This window comes from Hemiscyllium ocellatum, chromosome 23, assembly GCF_020745735.1.
Source record: "Hemiscyllium ocellatum isolate sHemOce1 chromosome 23, sHemOce1.pat.X.cur, whole genome shotgun sequence".
NCBI classification, from domain to species: Eukaryota; Metazoa; Chordata; class Chondrichthyes; order Orectolobiformes; family Hemiscylliidae; genus Hemiscyllium; species Hemiscyllium ocellatum.
Genome location: NC_083423.1, coordinates 56562102 through 56582949, shown reverse-complemented (window position 1 = coordinate 56582949; position 20848 = coordinate 56562102). Strand labels below are relative to the sequence as shown.

The 20848-nt window shown below is 44.4% G+C and overlaps 1 protein-coding gene across 1 annotated transcript; it reads right to left on the bottom strand.

The window, feature by feature from the left end:
- Window positions 1–767: 767 nt before the first annotated feature.
- metap2a (methionyl aminopeptidase 2a) lies at window positions 768–20388 on the bottom strand. The gene is made up of 11 exons (XM_060843049.1): window positions 20210–20388; window positions 17447–17554; window positions 17285–17350; window positions 14980–15082; window positions 12425–12586; window positions 10792–10973; window positions 10606–10700; window positions 9206–9302; window positions 6717–6820; window positions 5400–5515; window positions 768–1566 (listed from the first exon to the last, which is right to left on the bottom strand). The coding sequence occupies exons 1-11, from the start codon at window positions 20355–20357 to the stop codon at window positions 1314–1316; spliced, it is 1434 nt and encodes a 477-aa protein (XP_060699032.1). The 5' UTR covers window positions 20358–20388; the 3' UTR covers window positions 768–1313.
- Between the last annotated feature and the right edge of the window lie 460 nt (window positions 20389–20848).

Here is a 20848-nt window from a genome sequence, read left to right as displayed (position 1 = left end):
TAGGGTTGAAATCAAATGTTAATTGCTAAGTGTTGCAGGTTTGCCAACTGTGTCCTATCCCTTTTCAAGGGTGGGAGTGAAGTGAGTAATTGGCAGCAGCATCTTCACCAATTCAATGAGGAACATTCATTGTCTGAAGGTATAGCAGTGACACAATAACAGGAGTGGCAATAGCTACAATGGTGGCTAGTACACATATACCCTCAATAACATTCCAAAGGGAGAAATTGAACTTTGAATCTTTTCTCCATAAAGCAACTGACACTCAGTAATCTGGATAGTATTTTGTTTTTAAAAAATTGACAATATTCTCAACAAATCAGTGAGAATTGAGTGGGTTGTCTGAAATGTTAAGTTGATTAAAAAAGACTTTTAATTTAACTAGTGCTTACAAATTCAAACGTCCAATCCTCTAACATTGCATTTCAGTCTTAAAATCATTTTCTCCCAGTGCTTCATGACAGACCAGCACTGGAATGGGCACAAATGTATAGGGGACTGACTCCTTGTTAGTAAAGGACTCAGCAGCAGTGAAATCAAGAACTATTTAGCAAAACCCCAAGAGGAATTTACAAATCTCAATCTGGCAGTCCAGACAGGGAGCAAGTCAATGTGGAGGCCCTGAATAGAACTTGAGGTTCAAATTTTCATGTAGAAACAGTTCATAAATAAAACCCACCTACACTGGGATATCATGCAGGCATTTCCATTTCTTCCAGGAACTTCACCTTCTACAGTGTGACATATTCAAGGACAAGTAGAACCAGTAACATCACAACAGAAATTAACTTTTATTTTTATTAAATTGTTTGCTGGGGTATTAGAAGACAGTCAAGAATGAAGGTATTTGCATAAGTTATATTCAATACCACTTTCTATATAAAAAGCCTCTGCAAAATACTGGAGAAAGTTGGACTCCGAGGTGCATTTAATCTTTCTTACAACAAAGCAGCACCCCATGCTCCTGAACATGTCAGTACCCGATTAGACTTTCTGCATTAATCCAGCAGCAATTTGTGGGCAGATATTCCAACCCACTTGGAGATGCCAGTATTCAGTTATGTTTTATATTAATCCATCAGTGGGAAAGTGCAAGGAACAAGTCCTGTCAACATAAAAGTTCCTAGACATCAGAAACCTTTTATTAAAAATTTTTGGAGCAGATGGAAATACAGGCTCATCCTCCTCATTGTTACCCTCTAAAACATGGCAAACCTAAACCTGGTCCATCATAAAACAAACTGGTAGAACGATGCAGATGGAACCAATCACACAGTGCTGGTCAGTACAGCAAAGTCAAATGATGGAGATGCTCAGTAATCGTCCCCACGGCTCACAACTTCTTTACACGTCGGGCGAAGCAGAATAGTGTGCTCAAACTGTGCCGTATATGAGCCTTTGATATCGCACAATGGAGGGTATGGATCCACTATACCCAGATCACAGAGATTCTTCAAGGCCATGAGGTATTTGCTCTCCCCCAAACGGTCTAGCCACCGGCGGCAGAAAGCAAGAGTCCCAAAGTTCTCATTGATAACATTCAGGAGGTGTTTTGCTCGTGGAAGTCTAAAATACAGCAAAATGAACAGCATTAAATGATCAGCTAAGTAAACCTATTCCTCAACAGTTAAAAATTAATTGCTAGGTACATCTGAGGCAATCGCTCATTTTCATCAGCCGAGATAGCATTTATTCAGCAGTAAAATGATTTTTCAGTCAAGCTGAACTATCCATTCTCTAAGTTAGCACCAACCCAAATCTTTTTGATCTCTGGTGTGGGGTTTCAGAGGAAACACATCAGATGAACAAAAAAAATTCTTAACTGCTTTCTACTTTAATGGTGACAGGTAGAGTTTATTCTTTGGATGCAATCAGTAATTGGTTGCAATCTGCACCAGTTGAGGTGTTTTCCTTTCCCACCCGACTCGCTGCGGAGTTTCTGGCAAACCTATTCCATCATTGATGTTGTATATGCCAAATCAGAGCACATTTTAGAATGCACTCAAACGTTTATTTCAACACAACTTCCTTAATATAGTATAGATAGGTAAACTGGCAGTTTGATTAATAACAGCTTAAAATTCACAGAAGCCAAAAAAACAAATTGCTGGAAAAGCTCGACAGACCTGGCAGCACCTGTGCAGAGAAATCAGAGTTAACGCTTCCGGTCTGGCGAGCTTTAGAACATAGAACAATACAGCACAGAACAGGCCCTTCGGCCCACGATGCTGTGCTGAACATTTGTCCTAGCTTAAGCACCTATCCATGTACCTATCCAATTGCCGCTTAAAGGTCACCAATGATTCTGACTCTGCCACTCCCACAGGTAGCGCATTCCATGCCCCCACCACTCTCTGGGTAAAGAACCCACCCCTGACATCTCCCCTATACGTTCCACCCTTCACCTTAAATTTATGTCCCCTTGTAACACTCTGCAGGACTGCTGAGCTTTTCCAACAATTTCTGTTTTTCTTTCTGATTTACAGCATCCACAGTTCTTTCAGTTTTTTTTTAAAAAAAGTTCCCATTGTTAGAACGCACAAAGGCCATTTGACCCATTGTATTTTGTACCACAATAAAAGTAATCACATCCACAATAACCAGATATTTAACAGTGAAAATGACAACTATTTGTCAGTTACAATGGTGTACTCTAGCTTTAGTGGAGTAAAAATTCAAAACATGTCCATTTGTATCCATGCGCCAAAATAATGTTTAATATTTAGAGCTTTCTGGGAGATTTGTTGAATAAACTGTTGAATAAAGGGAACTATGGAGCTATGAGGGAGGAGATGGCTAAAGTTCAATGGTACAATACCTTAGCAGGGATGACAGTGGAGGAACAATGGCGGATATTTCTGTGTATAATGCAGAAGTTGCAGGATCAGTTCATTCCAAAAAGGAAGAAAGATCCCAGGAGGAGGCATGGGCGGCCGTGGCTGACAAGGGAAGTTAAGAAACATATAAAGTTAAGAGAGAAAAAGTATAACATAGCAAAGATAAGTGGGAAAACAGAGGACTGGGAAGCTTTTAAAGAACAGAGGATTACTAAGAAGGAAATACTCAAAAAATGAGGTACGAAGGTAAACTGGCCAAAAATATAAAGGAGAATAGTAAAAGCGTTTTTAGGTATGTGAAAGGCAAAAAAATAGTTAAGACTAAAATTGGGCCCTTGAAGACAGAAACAGGGGAATATATTACGGGGAACAAAGAAATGGCAGAAGAATTGAATTGGTACTTCAGATCTGTGTTCACTGGGGAAGACACAAGCAATCTTCCTGAGGCTGAAGGACCTGAACTGACGGGAATTTATATTTGCCAGGAATTGGTGTCGGAGACACTGTTAGGTCTGAAGGTTGATAAGTCTCCGGGGCCTGATGGTCTACATCCCAGGGTACTGAAGGAGGTGGCTCGAGGAATCGCGGATGCGTTGGTGATTATTTTCCAGTGTTCGATAGATTCGGGATCAGTTCCTGCGGATTAGAGGGTGGCTAATGTTGTACCACTTTTTAAGAAAAGTGGGAGAGAGAAAACAGGAAATTATAGACCAGTTAGTCTGACCTCAGTGGTGGGAAAGATGCTGGAGTCTGTTGTAAAGGATGAAATTACGGCACATCTGGATAGTAGTGACAGGATAGGTCAGGGTCAGCGTGGATTTATGAAGGGGGAAATCATGCTTGACTAATCTGGAATTTTTTGAGGATGTAACTCTGAAAATGGACGAGGGAGATCCAGTAGGTGTAGTGTACCTGGACTTTCAGAAAGCTTTTGATAAAGACCCATGTAGGAGGTTAGTGAGTAAAATTAGGGTGCATGGTACTGGGGGCAAAGTACTAACTTGGATTCAAAGTTGGTTGGCTGACAGGAAGCCAACAGTAGTGATAAATGGCTCCATTTCAGAATGGCAGGCAGTGGGGTACCGCAGGGATCAGTGCTGGGACCGCAGCATTTTATAATATGTTAATGATATAGAAGATGGTATTAGCAATAACATTAGCAAATTTGCTGATGATACTAAGCTGGATGACAGGGTGAAATGTGATGAGGATGTTAGGAGATTATAGGGTGACCTGGACAGGTTAGGTGAGTGGTCAGATACATGGCAGATGCAGTTTAATGTGGATAAATGTATGGTTATCCACTTTGGTGACAAGAACAGGAAGGCAGATTACTACCTAAATGGAATCAATTTAGGTAAAGGGGCAGTACAAACAGATCTGGGTGTTCTTGTACACCAGTCAATGAAGGTAAACATGCACTACAGCAGGTAGTGAAGAAAGCTAATAGCATGCTGGCCTTCATAACAAGAGGAATTGAGTATACAAGCAAAGAGGTTCTTCTGCAGCTGTACAGGGCCCTGGTGAGAGCACACCTGGAATACTATGTGCCGTTCTGGTCTCCAAATTTGAGGAAAGACATTCTGGCTATTGAGGGAGTGCAGCGTAGGTCCACGAGGTCAATTTCTGGAATGGCGGGACTACCTTACGCTGAAAGACTGGAGCGACTGGGCTTGTATACCCTTGAGTTCAGAAGACTTGAGAGGGGATCTGATTGAGACATAACATTATTAAAGGATTGGACACTCTGGAGGCAGGAAACATGTTTCCGCTGATGGGTGAGTGCCGAACCAGAGGACACAGCTTAAAAATATGGGGTAGACTATTAAGGACAGAGATGAGGAGAAAATTCTTCACCCAGAGAGTGGTGACTGTGTGGAATGCTCTGCCCCAGAGGGCAGTGGAGGCCCAGTCTCTGGATTCAGTTAAGAAAGAATTGGATAGAGCTCTCAAGGATAGTGGAGTCAAGGGTTATGGAGATAAGGCAGGAACAGGATACTGACTAAGGATGATCAGCCATGATCATATTGAATAGTGGTGCAGGCTCGAAGGGCAGAATAGCCTACTCCTGCACCTATTGTCTATTTGCATAGAGGTACATTTAGTGGAACAATGATTGTGATTGGAGGCATAGCCATACTTTAATTTTTTTTTAAAACAATGGAAACACAAATTCTGCTGAATGTAATATGTGCACAAATCCTTGCACTGGTTTGCCAAGTTTGCATTACTGAGCAGAAGCTCCAGATCTTGATGCTTAAAAAAGGCCTTTAGTTTTTACTCAAATGGAATGATGACTCCATTTAAGACATTTATAGTGTGCCCTATCAACAGGAACATTAAGAGTTTAATATTAAAACACAAGCCATTTATCATACACCAATTTTGGCACAATGTAATCATATTTAGTTTAAAAATAATAAAACAGTTACACTTGCTAAATGAAAGGAACACCTGAGTGGGATGATATTACCAAGAATCTTAAACACCCCACACATCTCTATTTGGCATATCAAGGGACAAATCCTACTGATCATCCATGCAGAATACTTACAGACCTACCTTATCGGGACATGGCCAACATCAAAATTCTTCATATAGTGGGAACAGTCCATATCATCATGAACAACTCCTTTCCCTGTGCTGCCAAAAGTCTCTATTGCGTACACTTCTCCTTCCTAAACAGGAAACATGGAAACAATGGCTGAACCTTTAAGCTTCAACTCCCCCACTCCCACCATGATGAACCAAAGCACGAGACATTAGACTTGGTGAGGAAGCAATTCATGACCGTAAGACGAGACTAAAAAAGCGGGTGGCTTTTTCTTCAGGATGTCTGAATCTTTGCTGTTTGGTCAGTAGTCATTCATAACTGCAAATTGTGGGAAACTATTTGGAAGTCATGTTCACAAGAGGTTTTTTGGTCCAGTAAATCCCAATCCTCCCAGTTAGCTTCCAACTGCATTTGAACTCTAGTGGGCGGCACGGTGGTTAGCACTGCTGCCTCACAGCGCCTGAGACCCGGGTTCAATTCCCGACTCAGGCGAATGACTGTGTGGAGTTTGCACGTTCTCCCCATGACTGCGTGGGTTTCCTCCGGGTGCTCCGGTTTCCTCCCACAGTCCAAAGATGTGCAGGTCAGGTGAATTGGCCATGCTAAATTGCCCGTAGTGTTAGGTAAGGGGTAAATGTAGAGGTATGGGTGGGTTGCGCTTCGGCGAGTTGGTGTGGACTTGTTGGGCCGAAGGGCCTGTTTCCATACTGTAAGTAATCTAATCTTCACACCCACTCACTATTTCTTTCCAACATCCCTCTTTGTTGATTACTGTACAACTGACTGGAGAAGCTCCCAATAACTCCTTTAATTATACTCAGTAACATGTTAATCTCCATTGGCTACACAGTCTTTTATATCCTATACTAAAACTTGAGCACTACTTCATCAGTGGTCAGACAAGACGCTGAGGGGTTGTGGCAGACCCTATCTAAATGCAATCTTTGTTTTAACCTCTAGGTGTCCCCTCAGACTTACATCTTTCAGTTTATTTCATTGACACCTCAGGGATACCTTCCTGACCTGGCACAACCCCTTTGCAAAATTGCAGCTTTTTTTGGATCAGGGTATCAATGGAGCAAATTAGCGACGATCTTATAACGTCACAATGCAGACTAAACAGCCTCCATTTGCTCCTGTGAAGTAATTTTAAAGGAACAAGAAAGGGCAAAGCTAACCATTTTTCTCGTCTATACAAGCAATTCTGAAGGAGACTAGAAAAAGAACCGATGAACTATATACAACAAAGATGAAAGGCAGTATTTGTCACTGCCTCTGTGCTGTGCCAAAAGTTTGAAGAAAGAACAGAATTTAATGTATTTTACCTCCATTCTGGTGGCTTCTCCACCTTTGACAATTGGAACAGTTTTTCCTGCGTGTATCCTGTACTGCCCAATGGAATGACCATTCAAGTTACGAATTGGTTTTACTGTGAAGGTACAAAATCAAACTTTAGGGAATACACACATTCTTGACAAGAGATAACATTTTTAATGCATCTTTAATATAATAAAGCATCCAGGACACCTAGCATGAGTACAATTAAGTATGGCCCTGGAGGCGTAACAGGCCAGAATTACAAAGGCACAGAGGAGTTGGAGATTAAAGAGATGTGGGGTGGGAAAGTTACAAATGGAAATAAAGATGACACTAGGTATCACAGAATTTATCAGTACAGAGGGAGACCATTTGGCACACTGGTCCTGCACCAGCTTTGCCTATGTCTCTCTAAAGCCTTCCCATCCATATACCCATCCGGATGCCTTTAAAATATCTTAATTATACCAGCCTCCACTACTTCCTCCGGCAATGCATTCCACATACTCGCCACCCTCTGAGAAAAAGTTGCTCCTTAGATCTCTCAAATAGTTCCCCTCTCACCATAAGTCTATGCCCTCTAACTCTGGACTCCCCCACCCCAGGGAAAAGACCTTGTCTATTTACCCTTTCCATGCCCCTCATGACTTTAGAAACTTTTATAAGGTCACCCCTCAGCCTCCGACACTCCAGGGAAAACAGCTCCAGCCTATTCAGCCTCTCCCTATAGCTCAAATCCTCCAACCCTGGCAACATCCTTCTAAATCTTTTCTGAACCCTTTTCAGTTTCACAACATTCTTTCTATAGCAGGCAGACCAGAATTGTACACAATATTCCAAAAGTGGCTGAATCAATGCCCTGTACAGCCACAACGTGACCTCCCAACTCCTATACTCAGTGCACTGACCAATAAAGGCAAATGTACCAAATGCCTTCTTTACCACCCTGCCTACGTGCAACTCCACTTGCAAGGAACTATGAACCTGCACTCCAGATCTCTGTTCAGCAACACTCCCCAGGACCTTGCCATTAAGTGTTTAAGTCCTGCCCTGATTTGCCTTTCCAAAATGCAGCACCTCATTTATCTAATTTATCTAAATTAAACTCCATCTGCCACTCTGCGGCCCATTGGGCATCTGATCAAGATCCCATTGTACTCTGAGGGAACCTTATTCACTATCCATTACATCTCCAATTTTGGTGTCAGCTGCAAACGGACTAAACCTTCCTCCTATGTCCACATCCAACACATTTATATAAATGAAGCAAAGTGGACCCAGTACTGATCCTTGTGGCACTCCACTGGTCACAGGACTCCAGTCTGAAAAACAACCCTCCCACCCCCTTCTACCTTTCAGCCAGTTCTGTATCCAAATGATTAGTTGTCCCTGTGTTCCATGAGATCTAACCTTGCTAACCAGTCTCCCATGGGGAATCTTGTCGAACACCTTACTGAAGTCCATATAGATAACATCCACCACTCTGCCTTCATCAATCCTCTTTGCTAATTCTTCAAAAAAACTCAATCAAGTTTGTGTGACATGATTTCTCACGCACAAAACCATGTTGACTATCCCTAGTCAGTCCTTTCCTTTCCAAATACAGGTACAACCTGTCCCCCAGGATTCCCTCCAACAACTTGCCCACCACCGACGTCAAGCTCACCGGTCTATAGTTCCATGGCTTTGCCTTACCACCTTTCTTAAATTGTGGTACCACGTTAGCCAACCTCCAGTCTTCTGGCACTTTATCTGTGGCTATCGATGATACAAATATCTCAGCAAGAGGCCCTAGCTTCCCACAGAGTTCTAGGGTACACTTGATCAAGTCTCAGGGATAAATCCACTTTCATAGATCTTAGGACATCCAGCACCATCACCTCTGTAATATGGACATTTTTCAAGATGTCGCTATTTATTTCCCCACATTCTCCTCCACGGTAAATACTGATCCAAAATACTTATTTAGTATCTGCTCACTCTCCTGTGATTCCACACACAGACTGCCTTGCTGATCTTTGAGGGGCCCCAATCTCTCCCTAGTTACCCTTTTGTTCTTAATGTGTTTATAAAATCCCTTTGGATTCTCCTTAACATTATTTGCCAAAGCTATCTCATGTCATTTTTTTGCCCTCCTGATCTCCCTCAAATATACTCCCACTGCCTTTATACTCTAAAGATTCATTTGATCTCTGCTGTCTAACATGAAACAAAATTGCAGCACTGTTGTATATGCCAATATATCAATAAAGCCTCAGCCACAGCATCACAATAGAACTCTGAAAGTAATGAGCGATCTATTCAAAATACACATGAATATTTGAGGTCAGTGAGGACTCGACAGGTTTAAGAGGCGGTTCTTAACTGCACAGATCGCGGGTTCGAGCTGAGGTGACAACAGGAATGCAACAAATGGCCTCAATGCAGCTGGCCCGGCACTGAAGAAAGGACAACGACAACTCCAATGTAACTCAGAGTTAGCATGTCCAGCTGATACCTTGATATGTTTTGCCATCAATTTCAACTTCATAGGATTCCATGACTTCCTGAATGGATTCACCAATGTCACAAAGGCGAACATCAATTCCTGCATTCTAAAACAAAGAATTTTTCCAGATTTGAGTGACAGGTGAGAACATATTCTTTCAAATACCCTTCAGATACAGAGCCATCACAAAGGGTCATTGGCTAGGGGATTGGTTACGGAAGCTCACAGGAATCTGCCATGGTCCAGCTTTCTCGACCACTACCTCCTCTTAATCCAATTGTGGTCTTAACCACAGCCTTTCAGATGATGACCAATAGGAATGCTCTGTATACGGGTATATTTCTAATCCTAGGTCTATAACACCAGGATATTTATCTGCCTTACTTGCACTAAAAAGGTTGAATGTTAAATACCATTTTCAGTTTTTCTTCTCACCAAATCCACTTGCAAGACATTTGGTACACGGTAACCATGCTGTAGGCAAGGTTGTTGCTCAAGTACAGGGCAGACAGTCAGAAATGAGAGGAGTTAGCCAATCTCACAAACAATATGTTTGTGTTGTATTGTTGTACTGTGCTGGACCAAATTACATTTTCCAACTGGGCTGCACTCCCTCACTACTGGACTGCAGTGCCAGCTTAGGCCATGGGAGCAACTCCTGAGAAGAAGACTCAAACCCATTTCCTACTCATGAGCTTGGATGGGTGTCATATGTCACAGCAACTGGCAATACTATCAACTGAATTAGGTTAACACACCAGATATGTGGAACTTAATTTAACATGGACAATCTAAACTTCTGCTCAAATCTGAATTACTCCTTTAGATTTGAATTTTCAATACAGGTACCTACGTGACTGAAGCCTGAAATCCTATTCAGGTTAATAAGCCACTGCAGGAGTATTTTTATGTATTACATCGAATTTTGATTTTACATAAACATTGCTATGAACTGCATTAGAATACACGTTCATATCTTCATAACTGAACAGGATAACAGGAAAGTCCCAGCTACATGCTGGTCTCAGCGGAGGCAACAGAAACGTCATGTCAGTTGTGGAGTTGATGTGTTAAAAATACATTCATTAATCATAAATACAATGTTGTTAATCACCCAGGAGGGAATACAGCAGCAAATGTATCAGTTGCACACCATTCATCCAATTCTAAAGAATGCAGGTAATATATTAAAACTAAAGGGCTCAGGTAAGGCTGTTGTGGCACAGTGAGAGTCTCTACCTCTCAGCTGGAAGTCCCAGGTTCCAATTCCACCTGAATGTGCAATGACATTGCTGAACAATTTGATTAGAAAGTATCTATCGGGTTCAGGTCCAAAGCGTTAACCAAGCTGCCACCTGCTTTCAACTCAGGTTCCAAGTATGGACAATGTTATTATATTTCCAGCTTACCTTTATACCAGTATTAGTAGCATCTCTAACAGCTTCTATCAGCTTGTCATACTTAGGGTTAAATGCAACTGTGAAAGCACAGTCAATGATATGGCCTGCGGAAGAGAACAATCAAATTAGGTGTTAACTTAAAATGAAATCTCAAGACTTAAAACATTTCAGAAATAAAACAAAATGTGGCCCAACCGTTGACGTGTGTTCCAAAGTCAATTTTGCAGACATCATCGTACTGCAGCACGGTGGGGTCTCCGGCATTTGGCGTGTAGTGAGCTGCACAGTTGTTCAGGGAGCAGCCAGTCGGAAAAGCCAAGCCAGCACTCAGTCCGTTCTCTTTGATCAGCTTACGGGAGCAATCTTCCAGCTTTTCACTGCAAAATCAAAGCTGCATTTTAGTTTTTTCCCCCTCAGGGAGGTATAATGGCATCTCCACAACAACCATACACCAGGTGATCTGCACTGATTCCTTTGTGTCAGACAGTACATTAGGTCCAATTGTAAAAGGTCTACCATGAGTATCAAGAATAAAGGTTTGGCCTGAAACAGCAACAGAAATTGTTGGACAAACTTAGCAGGTCTGGCAGCATCTGTGGAGAGAAAGCAGAGTTAAGATTTCGGGACCAGTCACCCTTCTTGCTCGGAGTCAGGCTAGGGGAGGATAGCAGCTCTCCTTCTCTAAAGAACATGCATTTTTAAAAATTAACAGCAATGCAGCATTTACTGTTACATATATTAACTTTTGGTTAATAGAAACAAAAACAAGGTGATCATTCAGCCCTTTGAGCCAGCTCCACCTTTTAATATGATCATGGCTAATCATTAAACTCTGTACCTTGTTACGGCTTTCTCCCCATACCCTTTAATCTCTTTAGAACTGAGAATGAAATCCAACCCCTTCCTGAAAACATTGTCTTTTGGCCTTAACCACTTTCTGTGGTAAAGAAATCCAGACTCCTCGGCTCCTTTGTCTGGGTGAAGAAATGTCTCATCTCAACCATAAGCAGTCTACCCCTTTCCTTGAACCATGACCCCTGATTCTGGACTCTACAGGAAATCTTTCCTACATCTGAATTTATTTACAACTGAATGTAAATGTCCTAGCTGCCATACAGGATTTTGAATTGAAGTCTCATGCAGATCTCTATACTAATAGTTCAGTAATGTACCTACTATACTCACGTACCTACATTCGATGCGACATGTCATCGAGGTTAAAAACCAAGCAATATAATGCTTGCAGGCTGCCAGTTACAAGGGAGGAGAGAAATCCAGTGACAGTATTAACGGTATACCTGGAAAATCATTTGTGTCAATATAGCTCCTTAGAAAAGCCCCCAACTATATGTTGTCAATAATCCTAAGCATTATTTAAAGAAAAATCATCAGGCACAGTCAGAAAGAGTAGCCACATTTCAACCACTGTTCCACAATGATCCAGGATAGAAAGCATCAGTAAAGTGGAGTATTAAGCTTTAAAGACCTTCGCTATTGTGGCTGCCTCAGCAGTCAGTTAATGACTGGGCAGCAGATCAGATGCTCAGCCATCTCACTCTGAATGAGAAAATCAAGGGAGCTAACAGTTTGTTTTAAATGTAATTGTTATGGTCTCGGTTTAAAGGACAGGTTTCCTTCCATGAAGGGTACTCCTGAACGAGTTGAGTTTGTATCACATCCTTCACATCCATTTGAGTATCATAAGAAAATTAGAGTTCAAGTTCTCAAACCACTTTTGTGGAGTTTAGCTATGTGTTTTCTGGATTACAAGTCTGGCAACAGCCACCGTACCTAATGTTTTCCATTAATGACAGAAACGTTCACTTACCAAATCTCAATCATGGTCATGCCAGGCTTGAGCCAGCTCCTGACGTATTTGCGCACCTGTCTGTGCGCTTCAGCTGCTTGTCTGAAATCGCTCCAGATCTCTTCACTAGCCTGGTTTAGTACCTTCTTCTCTTCACTAGTCATGCGCCAAGCAGAAGTACGACTAAATACAAGAAATGGTGAGGGGGAATTGAATAAAGGTCACTGATCTCAAAACAATTGGCTAATTATGAGCAAAGACAACATATTAAAAGTGCAACATCCCTTTATTAAAAACTCAATCATTTTGACACTCTTCTGTTGTTTGCACCTCTTGTAACTGACACTCAGTTTAGTGTCATTGCATTTTCTGGCATGACAATCACAATGTCTAATGAAAAGATGTTACTGCCAGGCTCCACCAAACCATCCTGAACAGGGTCAACTGCATGATATAACAAAAATAAACAAGTGACCTATTCTTTAAAGCTACAACCCATATTCCCGACAATGAATTAAGCAGCTCATAGGAACCAGTTTAAATGTGCAACCATTAATGCTGCCAGACAGGCATTAAAAAAAATTAATCATACAAAACGTATTGGAATAAACTTCTTGGAAAATATAACCAGCTAGGTTCAAAACTCAATTTTGAATTGTACAGGTTTCCTGCAGAATTATTATAATGGAGTCAAATGCATTAAATCAGTTTTAAAGAAACGATACAGAAATTTCTGTTTCAGAATTAATCTTACAGGTTCAAATATGGTTTTCTTTATTTATCTGGGCAGTGGGACAGATCAATATTTATAGTTTGACCCTACTTATCCCTGGTAAGTTAGTGGTGAGCTGCCTTCTTGAACCACTCAGTTCATTTGCATGGACACACCCACAGTCCTGTTTAAAGGGAGTTCCAGGATTTTGATCCAATGAGTGTGGGAAGACTGTTATAGTTCCATATTCATAAGATATAGGAACAGAAATTAGGCCATTCAGCCCATCAAGTCTGCTCCACCATTCAATCATGGCAGGCAGGAGGCTGGAAGAACACAGCAAGCCAGGCAACATCAGGAGGTGGAGAGGTTGAGCTCTTCTCCTGAAGGGTTACACCTGAAACATTGATTTCTCCACCTCCTGATGCTGCCTAGCTTGCTGCGTTCTTCCAGCTTCCTGCTGGTCTGTTTTGTACTTCAGCAACTGCTGTTTTTGTGTCTCTCTCCCACCATTCAGTCATGGCTGATAGGTTTCTCAACCCCATTTTCCCCACATTCTTCCTGTAAGCTTTGATCCCCTTTGCAATCAAGATGATGTGGGGTTTGGAACATTTGCTGCCCTTGTACTTCTGGGGCTGTAGAGGTCAAGTGCTTGAAAGCCTTGGTGATTTCATCTTGTAGATGGTACACCCTGCCATTGTGCACTGGTGATGAACTGGGGAAGTGGTGCATAAGGTGTCAATTAAGCTTTGATGGCACAATATTCTCTTACCCTAGTGGCCTTCTTATATGGAAAACATCGCACCCTCATCAGTCAGATGTCAAAGGATGAGAAATGGAAGCATTGCATAGCGAGGGCAGGCATAATGAGGTTGGCAGTCATTCAAGTAAGAATAGTGAAATTTAAACTGTGTCTATATTTGATCTGGAACTACTCAACACCAGTTCCAAACAGTCACATGTATTTGATGGTGTCACTCATAAATGACCCTTTTGTCATTCATTCAACGAATGGCAGGGCATTAGGAAGCTCAGAGGAACCATGGGATGTTTGTCCACAAATCCTTGATGGTGGCATGACGGGTTAATGGGGTAGTTAGGAAGACACACAGAATGCTTGCCAAGAGCAGGAAGGTTATTTGAAGCTGTACAGGACTTTGAATAGCCCAGAGCTGGAGTACTCTGTGCAATATCATAGGAAGGACTGGAGATTCACCAGGATGTTTCCTGGGATGGAGCAGTTTAGATATGGAGAGAGGCTGGTTAAGCTCAGGTTGTTTACTTGGGAGCAGAGAAGGTTGAGGGAGGATAGAGGTGTATATGATTATGAGGGACATGGACAGGAGACAGCTGTTCCCCTTAGGGTCAATAACAAGGGGGCACATTTATAAAGTGAAAGGCAGATGGTTTAGAGGGGATTTGAGGAAGAACCATTTGACCCAGAGGATGGAGAAAGACTGGAATGCACCAACTGAGGGTGTTGTTGAAGCAGGTAACCTCAATACTTAAAAGTACTTGGATGAGCCTAGTGTGGGAAAGTGGGACTAGTGTGGGTAGTAGTATATTTTTGGTAGTACAGACCCAATGGGCTGAAGGGTCTCTTCTATATTGTATAATCTTATTGAAGCCTTCAATAACACGTTCTGAGTACGAGAGACCAGATCAAATTGCCTTTTGTTTGCACTTTCTAGTGAAGAGCAGCCACCTTCAGCGAGCAATAAGCACCAACAAAACACATGGAAAAAACAAAACAGACCAGAAGGCATTTCCGACATATAACAATTCTAGATTAAAACCAAGAGATGTAAAGAACTTAATTGGTAAATATAATAAAAGTACATTATTGCTTGGATGAAGAACTTACCCATCTTGTAAAGGCGGATATTCACATTCTTGCCCTTTAAGAAAGGCCCCAGTAGGGAACAACTCACAAATCGGAATGGAAGGAGGATCTGTTTGAACCTTTGCTGCTCATAGATAAAAGCATCTTAAGATATAGATTAACAGTGTTGTAAAACAACAAGTTGCATTAAACTCTGTTCCATAACAGAGGATCAGGCAGCTATCCAGCCCTCCAAACTGTTATTTAACTTAATCATGTTTGTTCTTTAACTCTACAATCCACAAACCTTAACTTGCTGTTTAAGAAAAGCTTAAAAATGGGAGCCCATTGAAATGGTCAAACTCAAGTCTTTGCAGCATTTTTTTGACAGTTCTAGTACACTTTGAGGAGAAAGGTGTTTCCTGCTCAAACTTTAAGGATACTTCCCTTTGTTCCGGACCCTTGCACCAAAGGAAATATTTCCTGTATCTGCTTTGAACAATTCCTTTAATCATACTTAATACTTTGAAGTTAAATTACCCTTCAGTGTCCTACAACTCCAGAGTCTACAAAACAGGCTAGCAGCCCAAGTATCGTTTTGGCAAATCTGAACTGTAATCTATCCAGTATCTGTCTACTGGCTACAAACAATTTCAATTCTGGATCTCAGCTTCTCCACAACCCTGACTTTCTGACTATTTCCAGGATGCACTCATTTCTCTTTCTCAACTCCGAACAGGTGAGCTCTCACTTCCCCACACTGAAAACCACCTGCCAGAGTCTGACCCACTTAACTTATTCACATCTCTTTATAATGCTGCTCCCATTTACACTGTGTACTCCAGCCCCATCTCAGCATCAGCAAGAAGTTGAACATGTGGCTCTCCGTTGCTTCATCCACCCCACTAACAAACAACAAAATGCTGTGCCCCAGTATTATCTTTAAGAGAGATTGACCTGTTATTTCCAGCAGAAGGAAAAGAGTAATCAGACAAAACACAAAGCAAAACTCATGAATGGCTACTTCAGACTTCAAAATAAATTCATGTTGATTAGCATCATTGCCATAAACAAGCATACTGCAGTGGACATAGTTGACCTTCATTTTCAAAAAGGTCTTTAATAAGATGTTTTATGAGACAATTGCATGTCAGAGCATGCAACGTTAGGAACAAATAGAATGGATTGCTAGACAGAAAACAAGCAGCAGGAATAAAGGCCAGCATACAGAAAGATAGAAGGTAGATGTAGGGCTGACAAGGATCAGTACTGTTCACAATTTATATTAATGATGCAGACTTTGGGAGTGAACAAAAAACAATTTCTAACATTGTAAATGACAAAATGGGAGTTGGGTGAAAGCCAATTCTGAGGAGGACTGCAATAAATTACAGGGTGCAATTGACAAGTGTGCAAAATAGTCACCAAGCTAATTTCATAGAACAGCAATCAGAGAATTGTTGTCACAAAACCGCATGGGTGTACAATGGAGGAGAAACTTGCAGCATCCCACTGAGACATTCCTCTAAAGTCAGTAACGAGTGTGAGACAGTACAAACATTTCAAGGTACTGCACACAATAACTACACTTTATAAGGAATGTTGAACAGGAGAGAGAAATAAAGTTGCATGTTACTTCGAAAGAAAGAATCTAAATGAGGTCAATAAGTGAAAGGATCTGGGAGTACAAGTACACAAATCCCCTATAACAAGGGCAAAGGTCAATACGGTCAGTTAGTAAAAGCAAACCTTGCACTGTGGTTTAATTTGAGAGGAAAGGAATTACAAAGTGAGGTTACTCATATTTTGGTCATCATTTGGATGAGTGCACAGTTATGGATTTAAAAAAAAAAGGAGGCTGAGGAAAGTATGAAAGAAAATTTACAAAGATGACAACAGAAATGCAAGATTTCTTTTTCCCAGCAGGAGAGGATGAACAGGCTGGGGTTTGCTTTTGAAAACAAAGGATTGTGAAGAGTTTTGCTCAGTGTAGACACTGTTTCCACTTTTGGAGAACTAAACTAAACACCAACCATAAGGTGTGACGAAGAAAACAAACAAGGTGATCAGAAAAAAAAATCTATACCTCAAATGCGATGAGACTGTGGAATAATCCACTGCCACAGGGAGTAGCTGAGACAAATAGTACAGATCTATTTAAGGAGCTCACAAGGAGAAAGGAATAGGAGGTTATATTAATAGAATTTGATGAGGAAAGACCATTGGAGACTTAAGTAGAGAATAAATACCAGCAGGGATTGTTTGGACAGAGTGGCCCACTTCTGTGCTGAGTAGTTCCTGAACTGCTGCAACACTTTGTTCAACAAAGTATTCAAAACCCACTCACGTCCTTTCTTCTTTTTCTTTTTCTTCTTCTTTTTGCCTGTGGAGTTTTCACCCTCACCATCTCCTTCTGTTGGTGACACAGATTTTCAATTAACAAGTGTCTTTAACTTTAACGTAACTAAAGCATGCAACACAAGTTCCTTTTCTTCAACGTCTGACTTGCCTTCTTCCCCATCTTCATCTTTTTCCTTGTCCTCAAGGACTTGCTTTTCCAGCTGTTTTGTGACATCATCAGTTCCTGCAGATTCCTTTTCACATTCATTCTGCACTCCTTGAGAGAACGAGTTTTAAATGTTACAGACTACAGCAGCTGGAAGGACGGAAGACATCCGATGCCTGCTACCAACACCAATCACAAGCACATTCCGTTTATTGCTGCACATTGATACATCTCAGCCAGTGAGCAAAAGGTCATATATAACTGCTCACCCTGTGACGTGAATACAAAGGAAATCAAGTTATAATTCACTTTTCCCTATTCACAGTAAAAATGGGCAAGACTTCAAGGTGCCATTGTTTAAGAAAGGTAGTAAGGACAAACTATAGACCATTGAGCCTGACATCGGTGGTGGGCAAGTTGTTGGAAGGAATCCTGAGGGACAGGATTTACATGTATTTGATTAGATTACATTCTCTACAGTGTGGAAACAGGCCCTTCGGCCCAACCAGTCCACACCGACCCATTTCCCTCTGACTAATGCACCTAACACTACGGGCAATTGAGCATGGCCAATTCACCTGAACTGCACATCTTTGGACTGTGGGAGGAAACCGGAGCATTCGGAGGAACCCCACGCAGACACGGGGAAAACATGCAAACTCCACAGAGTCGCCCAAGGCTGGAATCAAAACTGGGACCCTGGTGTTGTGAGGCAGCAGTGCTAACCGCTGAGCCCACATTTGGAAAGGCAGGCACTGATTAGGGATAGTCAAAATAGGTTTATGTATGGGAAATCACGTCTCACAAACTCGATTGGGTTTTTGAGGAAGTTACAAAGACGATTGTTGAGGGCAGAGCGGTAAATGTGATCTATATGGACTTCAGTAACGTATTCAACAAGGTTCCCCATAGGAGACTCGTGAACAAGGTTAGATCTCATGGAATACAGGGAGAACTCGCCATTTGGGTATAGAACTGGCTCAAAGGTAGAAGACAGAGGGTGGTGGCAGAGGGTTGTTTTTCAGACTGGAGGCCTGTGACCAGGGACAGGGGAGGGAGGGAGGGAGAGGTGGGGGGGGGGGGGGGGGGAGATGATGGGAGAGGTGGGGGGGGGGGGGGGAGATGATGGGAGAGGTGGGGGGGGGGGGAGATGATGGGGGAGGTGGGGGGGGAAGATGATGGGGGAGGTGGGGGGGAAGATGATGGGGGAGGTGGGGGGGGAAGATGATGGGGAGGTGGGGGGGGAAGATGATGGGGGAGGTGGGGGGAGATGATGGGGGAAGTGGGGGGGAGATGATGGGGGAAGTGGGGGGGAGATGATGGGGAGGTGGGGGGGAGATGATGGGGGGAGGTGGGGGGGCAGAGATGATGGGGGAGGTGGGGGGGGAGAGATGATGGGGGGAGGTGGGGGGGGAGATGATGGGGGGAGGTGGGGGGGCAGAGATGATGGGGGAGGTGGGGGGGGGGAAGAGATGATGGGGGGAGGTGGGGGGGGAGATGATGGGGGAGGTGGGGGGGAGATGATGGGGGAGGTGGGGGGGAGATGATGGGGGAGGTGGGGGGGAGATGATGGGGGAGGTGGGGGGGCAGAGATGATGGGGGGAGGTGGGGGGGGAGAGATGATGGGGGGAGGTGGGGGGGGGAGATGATGGGGGGAGGTGGGGGGGAGATGATGGGGGGGAGATGATGGGGGAGGTGGGGGGGGAGATGATGGGGGAGGTGGGGGGGGAGATGATGGGGGAGGTGGGGGGGGGAGATGATGGGGGAGGTGGGGGGGGAGATGATGGGGAGGTGGGGGGGAGATGATGGGGGAGGTGGGGGGGGAGATGATGGGGGAGGTGGGGGGGAGATGATGGGGGAGGTGGGGGGCAGATGATGGGGGAGGTGGGGGGCAGATGATGGGGGAGGTGGGGGGCAGATGATGGGGGAGGTGGGGGGGAGATGATGGGGAGGGGGGAGGTGGGGGAGGTGGGGGAGGGGGAGGTGGGGGAGGGGGGAGGTGGGGGAGGGGGGAGGAGGGGGAAGTGGGGATGGGGGGGTGGGGATGGGGATGGGGGGGTGGGGGATGGGGATGGGGGGTGGGGGATGGGGGTGGGGGATGGGGGGTGGGGGATGGGGGGTGGGGGATGGGGGGTGGGGGATGGGGGGTGGGGGATGGGGGGTGGGGGATGGGGGGTGGGGGGTGGGGGATGGGGGGTGGGGGATGGGGGGTGGGGGGTGGGGGATGGGGGGTGGGGGATGGGGATGGGGGTTGGGGGATGGGGATGGGGATGGGGGGTGGGGATGGGGGATGGGGATGGGGGATGGGGGGTGGGGGATGGGGGATGGGGGTTGGGGGATGGGGATGGGGGGTGGGGGATGGGGATGGGGATGGGGGGGTGGGGGATGGGGATGGGGATGGGGGGTGGGGGATGGGGATGGGGATGGGGGGGTGGGGGATGGGGATGGGGATGGGGGGGTGGGGGATGGGGATGGGGATGGGGGGGTGGGGGATGGGGATGGGGATGGGGGGGTGGGGGATGGGGATGGGGATGGGGGGGTGGGGGAGGGAATTGGGGAAGTGAGAAGGAAAACGGCAGAGTTGATGTTTTGTTTTGGGGGGGCGGTGCGGTGAAGGGACAGTGTGTGTAGGAGGGAGGCTGTGTTACAGTCGGTCGCTGTGACCGGCCCCGGGGCTGTTTCAGCGCCAGCCGGGGGTTCCGCGTGAGGACACTCCGGGCCCAGGCTCTCCCCCTGCGACCGAACCCCGCGCCCGCCTCTCCTTACCGCTCTTGCCCTTCTTCTTCTTCTTCTTTTTCTTCTTGGTGCTCTCCTCGGTCACCTCATCGTGGGGGACACCGTTGAGCAAGTGCGGGCTGTCGGCCGCTCCCTCACCGCCGCCTCCGGCCTCCAGCAGCACTGCCTGCTCCGCCATCTTGGCTCGAGCACCGATTGCGCATGCGCGGTGCCAGGCCGTAAGGGTGGCTACGTCAGACGTCAGACGTCAGTCTCTGCTGCACCAATCGTCTGTGAATTACGGTAAAGGGGTGGCACCGTAAATCCTGCTGTACAGGGTACAGTAACTGCGCCTTTGGCAGCATCCAAGACGGATGGTTACACTGTCCACATGTTCAAAGGCTGAGTGTTTCCAGCATTTTTGTATTAGGAATTGTCAGAATGACCAAAACATTGGTGGCAAGATCAGGAGTGTGACCAAAATCTTCATCATATAGCTGGGATTTTGAAGGCATCCAGATTCAGGGTCAATACTGGACAGTAAGACCAACAATGGGACTAAATATAGGGATGACAGGCTACCTCAGTCCATTCAATGGACCTCACTTGTCTTGAACAACCATTTGCAAAACACAATCATCTGGAGTAGCTCCAGCTTCAGGGAATTAAACATCTCTTACCATCACTGCG